Source organism: Gavialis gangeticus, unplaced genomic scaffold (assembly GCF_001723915.1).
Source record: "Gavialis gangeticus isolate Ggan-Ray unplaced genomic scaffold, GavGan_comp1, whole genome shotgun sequence".
NCBI lineage: Eukaryota > Metazoa > Chordata > Crocodylia > Gavialidae > Gavialis > Gavialis gangeticus.
Window position 1 is genome coordinate 136355218 of NW_017729025.1, and position 12488 is coordinate 136367705.

The 12488-nt window shown below is 42.5% G+C and overlaps 1 protein-coding gene and 1 long non-coding RNA gene across 8 annotated transcripts in view; one reads left to right on the forward strand and one right to left on the reverse strand.

The window, feature by feature from the left end:
* Nucleotides 1–12488, forward strand: part of STK33 (serine/threonine kinase 33) — a 111637-nt gene that overhangs the window by 78470 nt on the left and 20679 nt on the right. For all 7 annotated transcript variants that reach the window (XM_019519619.1, XM_019519615.1, XM_019519613.1 and 4 more), the window contains 3 exons: nt 2262–2350; nt 7292–7376; nt 10793–10868. In XM_019519619.1, coding sequence (XP_019375164.1) covers nt 2262–2350; nt 7292–7376; nt 10793–10868 — 250 coding nt within the window. The remainder of the gene's footprint in view (nt 1–2261; nt 2351–7291; nt 7377–10792; nt 10869–12488) is intronic.
* The window catches only part of LOC109299102, a 19847-nt gene continuing 13986 nt past the window's right edge, over nt 6628–12488 (reverse strand). The window contains exon 3 of the long non-coding RNA XR_002097770.1: nt 6628–6926. This is a non-coding gene — a long non-coding RNA (uncharacterized LOC109299102). The remainder of the gene's footprint in view (nt 6927–12488) is intronic.

Genomic DNA, 12488 nt, shown 5'->3' on the forward strand with positions numbered 1-12488 from the left:
GTCTGGTAAGGGGGGCACACGTGTGTACAAAACACACGTGATAATTATTTACTGATAATTTACTGATAATTTAATTTACTGATAATTATGCCTTGTGGCTGGGCCCTGGGATGCCTGGGTTCCCTCTCCCCTGCGAGGCTGGGGCCCCCAGATGCCGTGGTTGTCTCCCGTGAACTGGGGTGACCTTGAACACTGAGGACCCAATTCAGATACAGGGGCCCGAGCCGTTTTCCATCCCCACCACCATCCCCTCGCCGACGGGCTGGACTGGGTTAGAGTGGCGTGGAGCAACTGGCGCATTGTCCCAGGTCTGATATGCCATAGAATGTGAACTGGGGCCAGGGTGGGCACTGTAAAAGGCGGTGAGTGCTGCAGAGATGTAACTGGTGGGGGGAAGGGGCGGGTGGCGCTGTTTGGCCCAGCCCGCAGTGCCTCAGCCTGCAGTGCCTGGGGGTCTGCAGATTAGGGGCCAGGGGCAAAGCCTGGCAGGGGCTCAGGCAGCCACTCCTTCCCACTGTGTGCAGCAGGGTCCTTTCCCGGTCCATTAGCTGGGCTTAACCACCCATTCCTAATTGGGACAAGTCCTGGTCCCAGGCCTCATGACTTTGGGACAACATTTGTTCCGGATTTGCAGCATCCTGCAGGGATCAGGAAATGGTGGGTTTTCCCTTGCAGGCAGGCAGCATTTTAGCCTGCAGGGGGCTGCTTGGGGCTGCTGGGATTGGGATGCAGGGGGTGCCACATGCATGTGCAAGCCCACACACGTGCACGTGGCCAGGAATACAGCTTGGCAGCATTGAGAGCAGCTCCCTGCAGGGAAATCTATGGGGGAAGGGGTGGGGGGAGAGGGCAGATTGAGACCCCCACAGTGAAAGAGGAAGTGGGGCAGGGGCTGAAAGTGCTGCCCAACCAGAGTGGTGCATGAGACCTGGGGCTGGGTCAGGGAGCAAGGCGGAGCCATGGGTGCTTGTCCAGGAGGCATGATGGGGGGCAACTCCCAGTTGCTGTGCACACCTCCAGAGGTATGGAGGGGGTTATGTGCCTCCCCAGTTTACGAATGGGAGGGGGGCTGGAGTGGGCAGCCTGCTGTGGGTTCAGAGCTCCTCACCCTGCTGCCTTTTCCTTGAGAGTCCTGTGCCAGGTGCAAGCCCCCTGCCCAGCTGGCAGCAGCATGGGTGGTGGCAATGGTGGCATGGAGTTGTGTGCTTTGCTGCTGCTGGGCAGGCAGGGGGTGTGCAACTGGTGCGGGGCTCTCAGGGCAAGCAAAGCAGGGAGCCCTAAGCCTGCAGCAGGCAACCCACATCTGCCCCTGCCCCATTCGGCTCTGCTTCGGCTGTGGTGGGGCGGGCATGGAGGGGCCTGGGAAGAGAGGCAAGCATATGTCATCCTACCCTCAGCCCAGCCGGGTCCTGCCCTTCCTGGGACCAGGGCCAGAGCTGGATCCATTCAGCCTCTCCCATGGGGCACAGGGGCTTGCGGAAAGGGCTGAAGGGCTCCACGCAGCCAGTCACAGGCACTACTAGGCCAGTCCTGCCTGCTGCAACTGGCACAGGCTCTGGGGACTTTTACATGTGCTCCAGGGGTGTGGGGGGTGGCGCTTTAATTAGAGCAGCTCCAACAGCCACTCTAATTAAAGTGCCATGGCGTCTCATTTATCAGCATCCCCACACTTAAAGATGGTGGCAGAGAAACATGAACTAAAGCTTTTTCAACACGCTTTAGTTCAAGTGCCCCCCCACTGCCATTTTTAAGCATGAGGATGCTGATACACAAGATGCAGGATGCTTCTGGAGCATGCCAAAAAAAAGGTATATTTATGCCAGTAGTTTAAAATGCCTTGCATTATTACTAATTATTGGTTATTGGGTTGGCATCGGCTGATATGGTTGGTTAATAATCAATCGGCTATCAGTGTCGGCCAAAAAAATCTTTTATCACTGCACACCTAATATCCATCCTGGTTCCTCCCCATTCTTTTACTATAGGTTTTTTGCTAGTTTGTGATACTATAACACAAAAAGTGATGCAAACTGCTTTCCTTATTACAAAACATGAGGAGGATGGATCCAAATTTGATCATTATGTTAAATTCCTTCTATTAATGGACAAATGCTCCTTTCTTTAAGTTTCACTAATGAAGAAGAAAATGCATCCGAACTGTTCAGAGAAATTACACAATTGAAGGCATTTAAAGCATTTATGTCAGAATATTTTCATTGTATTTGGTAAATAACATTTTATTCTTTGTTCTTTCTTGACAGACATTGTTCATAGAGATCTGAAACTGGAAAACATTTTAGTTAAAAGCACTGACATCAATGAAGCAAACGAGATGAAATTAAATATAAAGGTAAGACTAGAAATTTTTAACAACTCTGCATTGCTCACTTATTTTGATATCCAGATATTACTGAAGGATGTAATTTTGGTACCTAGTAGTGTCTTTTGAAAAGAGACACTAAATGATATTAGTAAGTTAGAAAAAAAAACAACCCCAAATTGATAGTTAAGCTCCACTGAAAGAATTTTTTTTCTGTCAAATAAAAAGTTGTATACCTTCAAGTCAACTGGGGGAGAAAAAGACCCAACCCATTAAAAACCTTAGAGAAAGCTTACCTTATTTTTCTAGACAATGGCTGTCTAACCGGCTGCCCAGAGGCCACATGCAGCCCACAAAGGATTAAAGTGGAGCCCCTGGGTTCCCATGTAGCCACCACTCCCCCCACTCCATTGCTCTGGCTACAGAAGCAGCCAGGGTCTCCAGGCTCCCTCTGTGTCTGGCTTCCCCTTCCCCACCCCAAGGTGAGGGGCAGTGTAGTGCAGCACAGAGCACAGTGTGGAGGCAGTGGCATAATAGAAAAGGGGGCACAAAATTAGCCACAACTGCAACAGTGACTGATTGCACCTTTGTGAGCAGCATCACCCATTGCTGCCTGTGGTGAGGAGCTGCAGTGCCATGGTAAGCCCAGGATGCCTGAGAGGTGCAATGCAGCAAGGGACCCTACAACCAGGGAACTTAGGGTGAGGTGGGGTACATGTGCAGTAGGGCAGGATGCATGGTGCAGCCCTGTTCCAGACACTAGGATAGTTCCAAAACATTCATTACACTAAGGTAGCAGAAACTCTTAAATTATAGCTAATATTTTAAATTATGCGCATTATCAATTTAATGTAAATCTGGTGTGTTTTTTTTTTTAAAGAATCTTTGATTTAAGTACAACTCACATTCCACAGTAGACTGTTTTGTATTCTGATAAATATTTACTACTTTCAAAATATTTACTACTTAAAATGTCTGTTTCTTTATAACCTATTCTTATTGCAAGAATTGTTCCCTGCTGGCCAATAAATCAAATGTTACATCATTTACTAGTTGCTTAACATTTCAAGTACAGATGTTGGCAAAATTAATACATTTGTTGAAACAATCTTTAGAGCTGAAGTGTTGGATTGTGGATCTATAGTATGTGTTATGAAATACGTATAATATTTTATATGTTGTATAATAAGATCACTTCAGTAAAATGGTCTCCGGAAAAATTCATGTGTACATAGTCAATCACCATTAACATTACCATAAGAATTTCTTGTTAATCTTGTGCTGTTCATGAAAATATAATAGCCAATAATAATAGCAAGCCAGTGGAATTTAGGACTTCCTCTCTGGATGATGTTTATCAGAGCATCATTACTAGGAACCTCAGAAAAGTAATTCAGGAGTGTCTGTTAATGATATTGGTACCATTTTTAATATAAGGACTCCCAAGTCCCTTGAGGGGTGGAAGAGACGAAGGACGTTTGTATGTATTTAGAGACTGATGTTCAAAGTGACATCTCTAAAGTGTATCTTTACCTGCAACTTAAGAGTCAGGCTTGAAGGTTACTCTGTGGATACGAATGCACTGAGAGGCTTTCACAGATGTTTTTTACAGCCAGAGAGTCTTTGTCAACAAGTGACCCAAAGAAAAGTAAAGACATTCCCCAGCTTTTTAATTGGTGAAAATAGGAAGCCCATGTAATAATTGGAACCTCCCTTTGAAATACCCTCCGGGTCATTCATTCTTTATAAAATACTTTGGGTTTTCCCGCCGATCCTCCTCAGTCTCATTCCTGGTCAGCCATTTGATCCCGGTGGTGATTCTATAGATAGGTACTGCAGCTTGTAGGGAAGAGGTAACTGTATTTTAAATTTTGCATATCAAGTCCTTACTGTTAGGTCCCCAAATGTCTCAGTTTAAGAGAGGGGTCAAGATCAGAATGGAAAATAATTAACATATGCTACTCTCTCTAGGACTATCCTATTTCTCTCTCCACCCTAAACAATATAAATTCTTTGAGTATTTTTACAATGGCCTAACTTTGAGTGTTTGTATATTATTACTGTGGTTGAATATGGTGTTACTGTCAGGAGTTTGCAATTATTTGCTAGTAGCAAATCTACTTTTTGGTGCATATTTGGAAATTCTTAACTTATGTAAGGGGTGAGGCCAATTCCCAAAGCCTTGCTTACAAGTCTGAATTGCCTGAGATTTCTGGGCATAAAGAGAGGTCAGTCTCAAAAAGGAGATAATAAAGTAATGAAATTTTCACTTGTGATTGTAAAGTATATATGTATTCATACATATGGAGTAATCTTTCTCATTTCCAACAATAGAACAAGGCTTTGTTTATTGTCCTGGTGGTAAATGGGTGTCAATGGTAGAGTGGAAGTGTTTCTGGTATGCTGAGACACCATAATATTACACACAAATGTCCACAAGAGCACTGGAGAGCATGTGTTGAAAAAGCTATTTTAAAACGTATTTATAATAAAGGTTAAAGTATGGATTCTTTTAAATTGTCAGGTCCTGGTGTATGGAGAAGGACAGGCTCTGGTCACTACCTGGTTCACCATCTCTGGAACATGCAGCATAGTCCCTGTACTCAAAAGGCAACTTTCCTATATTATGGCTGCTTGTGGTGTAGTTGCTCTGTGAAATAGGAGGATCCTAGTATTCTTTTCCTGCATATATACAGAAACAGTCATAATAATTAGCCCCAGTCAGAGCTGGCCTCAGTTTCATTAGTTAGGGTCATGTCATCAGAAACAATGATTACAAGAGGAAGGGGTAGCAAAATGTGATAGTGTTATCCTTTCAATAATACGTTTAATGTTGGCATAATCGTTTCTGTCATTGGATACTAGAGAAACAAAAAGAGGAAACTAGTTCAGTTTAAAAAAGTAAGAGTAAATCTTTTTTAAGATATTGATCACTGCAGAAGTCTCATGAGATATATCTCTACTATCCATGAGATTACAAGAAGGGTAGAAGGTGTAAATTTAACATCTGGTGTGCCTCAGTACCATGCAGTTGTAAAATGCACAATACCTACATTGGACAAGAATGAAACTTCCAAATTTTAGATCACTTTCCACCAATAAGATTTTCTAAATGTGGGCATATGTATATCTTATCTACTTACATTTGCCAGTTCCATGTAAAATGAATACCAGTGTTTAAAACAAAAAAATATAATTATTTTGTAGCTCAAATTGTTCAGCCTCTGCTTTTATTTCTGGATTGAATGCAAGAGCAGGTATCTTGTTTGGATGTCTGACTCGGTTCAGCAGAACATTGCCTAGGGAAATTATGTTAGCAAATGACGTTTTACCTCCTCTGACTTTTTTTTTAAGAGAGAGTATGAAAGGAAAGAGCCACCAAAATCTTAATGGGGTGTAAAATTAGCCCTGAAAGATTCGAGTAAAATTTATATTTGGATCTCCCACTCTGTTGGCAGGTGCTCTAACCACTGGGATATTGGGCTAAAATAACAGTTTTCTTTCCTCTCAATTCTACTTCCAATCAAGTATGAGTGCAGGGTAGTTCTGTTTTACCACAAGGCAAAATAGAATTCCAAATGTTGAATAAGTGCCCCAAACTCTACATACATACATGTAGGGATACAAGTTAAAATAGGATTTAGCTCCTTGTATCCACAGCAAGCAAGCTATTACTAGCTCCCCTACCACCAAGGGCATCTATACAGTACACATGCCTGATGCCTGCTCTGATGTGTACTAATTAGTTTGCTAGATTAATTGAGTCTGCAAGAGGGTACTAATTAGCATGTTCCAGCAGCCTTGGCATTTCGTGTATTCGGCATCCCTGCTCTTCAAAATGGTGGTGGGGGCACTTTAACTAAAGCTCATCAAAAGAGCAGGGATTTTGCCATTTTGAAGCATGGGTTGCTGAATACCCAAGACACTGAGGGCACTTTAATTGAAGTAGCTCCCAAGAGCCACTGTAATTAAAGTGCCCTCCCCGCAACCCTGGAGCACATGTAAAGATACCCTAAGTGGTGAGGCCCAGTAACGACAACCTAGAGCAGTGATTCTTAATCTTTTTAGATGCAAGCACCTAGACTTGGGGCACCCTCATAAAATGCTGTCTCTTCGTTTTCGTTTGTTTTTTGACGACAGAAAAATAATAGAGCCTTTCTTCTTTTGCAAAGAAGTCAAACCACAACAGATCAGAATACATTTAAAACTATGAATCTCTTTTAAATCTTTGTTTATCTTGTGAATCATGTTTACACACCTAACAGAGCTAACATTACAGCGCCCTTGAAAAGATCACAAGGCACCCCAGGGTGCCAGGGCACCCTACTTGAGAATCGCTGCCCTATAGTCTGCCATTTCAGTATAAACTGCTCCTTCGTCTGCTGCTGATCCAATTTACATTAATATATAAAACTGGTGTACAATTTATAGGAATGTATAAAACTGATTTACCCATGTGAATGTGTTGTGTATCCAGTCTAAATGTAGCTCTAAAGAAGCAACTCTTTGATTTGCCAGAAGTTAGGCTTTGGTTCAGCTGGATCTCTCTTCTGATTTTTCTCTCTCTCTCCCTCCCTTCTTGTCCCATTATTGGCTGTATCTGGGTCTGCTTCTACCATCACTTGCTTTTATGTGGGCCTTCCATGTTTCTCTAGTCTCGAGGAAAGTAAAATATTTAGCAAGAATTTGTTCCATGTCCTTGGTGGGCTCTTAAAGTTAGTCTGAATATCAAGAAACACCTATAATATTAAAGATGTTTAGATAATAGAAGAACATTTCCCAGCTGTGAAGTCACCAAATAAACATTAGTGATGCTTGATACAAAGTTGCATACATTTGTGGAAGGAATAGGATTGAGCCCTTCCTGCTACATACTTTTGTTTTCTTTGACCACAGTATAATCGGTGAGTTCTAAGCTGGACAAAAGAACTACTTTCACCTTTTGTTTCAATATTCTGTTGTTTCCTGTAGGTGACTGATTTTGGTTTAGCTGTACAAAAGGCAGCTCGTAGTGAAACCATGTTTCAGTCTACTTGTGGAACTCCTATTTACATGGGTAAGTTAATTTCTTAATATAGTTTAAGAACTATAAATTGCCACGTTGTTCCTAATACGCAACCATTGAAAGAAAGCTTTCCTCTAAGCTTCATTTATCAGGAGATTTTCCTTTTTTTTAGGAATTGTTCTGCCAGTCCAAATTAATAATCAGTCTAGCCTGGTATGGTGAATGACTTCCACAGTATATACTTTGGAAGCATATACAAGCAACTATAATGGATAATAAGCTGCTAGTAAAGCAGTTTATTTTTCTAACATAGACACAAAGCTTTGTTACTGTGAGGACTTGTATTCCTTATAGTATTTTCTGTATTATGTAAAGGTTATTTGTAGTAGCAATATACATGTTTAATCCACTTTTGAATCCTTCTAATACTTGGCGTCTCCTGTGGGATCAAATTCTATGGCCTAAAAATGTTTAGGTTTTTTTCTCGGCATAACACGCTGTTGGATAGTAACAGTGCATGTGACTTCCCTTGTGTTCAAGTGTCTTTCCTCTGTGTGGTCTGCAAGAGGGCAAGCCAAAAAGGTCTGAGGTCCTGCAGCAGGAGCTCACACTATGGATCCAAGGAAAACAAACATTATCTCTATTTCAAATAAAAATGTTTTCCTTGTCCATTAAAATAGTATTTTGGTAGCAATTGTGTCCACTAGTAGGATAGCAGAGATCAAGACTGGTGTGGCAAGATCATATCCAACAAAGAAGGGTTAACACTGAGGCTTGATCTTAAGTTTCTGTGCAAAACAATCTATGATTTTCTTCTCAAGGAGGTGATGATTCACCTTGTTTTTTGTCCCTAGACATGCTATAATTGAAGGTAAGCTAAGGTACACACTTTAGACATTGGTAGAAGGCTGGCCGCCTCCTGTCCAGAAAAAATGATATTAGGGTATCCTCTCTCTTATATGTAGTTTTTGCAAAAACAGTGAAGAGTCTGTGTGTTTTGACCTCAAGAATTTCTAATTGGCTTCCTGCCTGTATCAGAGTATGTCAAGTTAAGGTCCACCAGAAAGAGTAATAGGCTACTCAGCAAACACAAGCAGGCTCCATAGCTTTTTAAAAGGAATATACCTATAGTAGATATATGTAAGGCATGTATATGTCCCTTTTCACAGCATTCCTCTGTTAGAAGCATCATGACCTGATGCTTCTTTTGGAAAGACTGCTTTGTGTTTATTATTTAATTAGACTCCAAGTCCCCACCTCTGTCAGTTCAGGTCACTTCTTGTGAATTACAGTACCATGCTTGGAATGTAGATGAAAAAGCACTTAAAGTAAAAACATTTACTCGGTAGGAGTGTGCAAAGCAGGCAGTATTCGATTTGGATTTGGATTTGGCCTGATTTGGGGGACAGTGATTCGATTTGCTGATTCGGATCACTGTCCCGATTTGATTTGGCCAAATCTGGAGATTCGATTCTGATTCGGATAATCAGTGATTTGGCCATAGACAAAGATTTTTTTTTTTTCTACGTGCTTCCAAGTACCAAGTGCAGCTCGTGAGCACTGAGATGGTGGGGCGGAGGGATGGAGCATCCCATGGGAGTGCAGGGGTGTGCCGTGACACCACAGGATACGGATGCAGGGTCTGGCATCCTGAGGACATGCATTTGTCCTGCTGGAAATGGGAAAAATAAAGGAAAAAAACCTCCAAGAGCTGACAGCGTCACCTCTGTTTTCTTCTTTGTTCTCTTGCTGAGCCTCTTGATTGTGACTACAGTGACCGAGTGTTTTCTTCCTGCTTCTCCACTAATTGCTGACATGTCGGCTTAATCCCACACCTGCCGAAGCCCATTAATGCGGAGCTGGTGTTTCTGCTCTCACTTTCTCTTTTTTTTCTCTGAGCTCCTCTGAGCTCTGAAGACCCAATGGGTCTTTTGCCCCTTTCCCGGGGGCAAGTGGGTGGTTCTTCCTGCTGCTGCCCCTGCTCTCTCTCTCTCCTCTACATCTCTTTCCTCTTTGCTGCTGCTCGCCACTGGAAATAGCTTTTGGCCCCATATTTGCACCAATTTGGTGCACCCAGTGAGTCAATAAAGCTCCGTGGGAGTGGATTGGGAGCACAGCCGGGCTGCGATGGCTGCACAGGTCCTCTCATTCGGGGCTCCTGGTGATGCGGATGTGCCTGACCTTCCCACAGGGGGACCCCTGTGCACTTGGTGGCATACCCAGAAGTGGACCAGAAGTACTGGACCCCAGGTGCCTCCCCAGACCCAGGAGGCACCAGTCGCTGAGCTGGGGGGCAGAGGGGTCCCCCGTGTGCTTTGCGGCAGACCTGGAAGTGGACTGGAAGTATTTCTGGTCCACTTACGGGTTTGCTGCTGAGTGCACAGGGGACCGCCTCATGGTCTCGTGGGACACTCCATCTGCCACACCATCTCAGCGTTCACAAGTCGTGCCTGGTACCTCGAGGTATGTAGAAAAAACGTAGACACAGCTTTATATGGCCAAATCTCTCCAAATCAATTCAGAGGCTTCTGATTCGATTTGGAGAGATTAACGGGTCTCCTGATTCAATTCAGATTTGGAGATTTGGCCGCTGAATCGGGCCAAATCTCCTCTGAATCGTTTCAGCGACTGAAGCTTTGCACACCCCTATTACTCAGTTTACAGTAACTGTAGTCCTTTGGGGTGTGTTGTGTCCATATGTGTTCCAAGACCTACCTCCTTCCTTGCTTCCAGGGAATCTTAGAACAACTGGTTCTTCATTGGCAAAGGAATTGAGAAATACTGGTCACTGCATGGAGGCCTGAGGACAGTTATAGGCCAGATGTGGCTCCAATGAACGCTGCTGGCCAAAAGCACCCTGTCCGTTGGAGTTGGGATTCAAGTGTACTGTCAGTGAAACATGTATGGTCAAACTCTTAAAGGACCACTCTTACTGTTTGTGGAAAAAAGAACAATGTTTCCAACTTTTTAGTTGGTGTCATAAAAGGTATCACATGTACCGAGAGAACCTTGTCTGCCTAAAAGCAGTTTGAACATTTAAATGTTTTTCATATTCAGAACTCTCATTTACTGTTTTATTTTGTATACTTGAGGATATATGTTAGATGATACCAATGCTTATTATTTTTCAAGAAGGAAACATATTTCTGTGGTGTCAGGCAATACTGAAAATGAGGATTTTATAAATAATAGTTTAATAGCTTAGTATGGAAAAACAATACCATGTTTAATCACACAGTTAATATCACAGTGTCACCATTCCTTTAGCAGCTCAATGATAAAAGTGAAGACACATCAGCATGAATTGTTAAGGCCTGTACATTATTCATTTAAACATCTGCTGTTGGTTCCATTTTTCATATGGGAATAAATTATATCACATCAGCACATTCTTCATGCTTTGTGTTTAAGCATTTAAAAGTAATTTTTTGTATTATTAATATTATTTTTTTCTGCTTGGTTGGCAGCTCCAGAAGTTATCAGTGCCCATGACTATAGCCAGCAGTGTGACATTTGGAGCATAGGCGTCATTATGTACATGCTGTGAGTACCTTGTAAAATTAATATAAAGAGTACTGCCCCTTTATAATAGAGTTTGAACTAAAATAAAAGTTAACTTGTATGCAAAAGGTTATACCATGACAAATATCTGGACTAAGTGCATATACCCATTTGTATATAAATGTGATACAAATATTAAAAAAGTCACAATTTTACTCTAACTTTAAAAGTTTGAGTCTAGCTTACTAATCTGTTTTATAGTTATAGAAATTAGAAATAACAGCATTTTACAGAATAACTCAAATTACAGAATGTAATTCTGTAAAATTAATATAAAAGTTTGAGCTCTGGCTTTCTAACCTGTTGGCTTAAGGTGCATACAAGAAAGCAGCTATTGCCTTGCAAATTACAGACCAAATCACCAACACAAGTGCACAACCCTAGGAAAGAAGCTGCAATGTCTCAGGGTATAGTGTACAGGGATGCAAGGTTATCTTGTACAGATTGTTTGCTCCCTTGACAACTATCAAAGCATGTTGCTATTGGAGGGGAAAATCAGGGCTTGCAATTACAATACTATATGCATGATGTTAAAATTCCTTCTTATTTTATTGACATTATCAAGCTTAAGTGACAGAATGCTAATTGTTACAGAAATCATTATGAAGTTGCGATGTTATTTTTCACAAGAGAAAATAGCTCAAAATTAGTTATATTATCTGAAAAATAAGACTTGCTGAAAATATATTGCAAAAAAAACACTGAAGGCATTCTCTGCATAGGATAGTTATCAAATCCACCCTTAGTCTTTTCTTTTCCAGAATAAAATAACCCCAGTTGATTCAGCCATTCCTCATAAGTTTTGCCTCCCAGGCCCCTAATCATTTTTGCCGCTCTGGTTTGATTCTTTCCAAACTATCCACATTCTTCTTGAAGTGTGGGTTCCAAAACTGGACAACATACTCCAGGTGAGGCCTCACCCATACTGAATCACTCCCCTTGATTTGCAAGTGACACTTGGGTTAATACAACCCAGGATGCTATTGACTTTTTTGTGCAATAAGCAGAGATGGCCTCTGGGGTGGGCGAGTGCCCCGGGTGCTATGGCCAGGGGGTCACCTCACGCACACATGTGAGGAGCTCACACTCACAGCAGCTCTCTCCCTCTGCCCTGGGCAAGAGAAGCAGTGCGTAGCCCAGTCTTCATTCCCACCTCCAGCCAGTGATGAGGAGGCGCTGGAGTGGGCAGTGAAGGCAGCAGCACCCTGCTGCTCCACTTCCCCGCTGGACTGTGCCCCTGCTCATCTGCCTCTGCTTGCAGCAGTGCTGATGACTTGGGAGGGGGTGCTAATATACAAGTTCACACAGGGTGCCATTTTCCCTGAGGTTGGCTCTGTAACAAGAGTACCTTGTTGTCTCATATTCAGTTTATGATCTACTGTATGGTTTACTTAGATCCTTCTCTGTAGTACAGCAGCCTAGCCAGTCATTCCCCAGTCTGTACATAATTAAAGTGCAACATTGCTTATACTGCTCTCACTTTCATTATAGATTTGTGTATTTTTAATCTCTCTCAATCTCTCTAATCTCTCTTGGACCTTGTCATGTAAGCTGCTGTCTTCCTAGTTCATGGCTTTAATGCAGTGAATTTAGAGTCTTCCT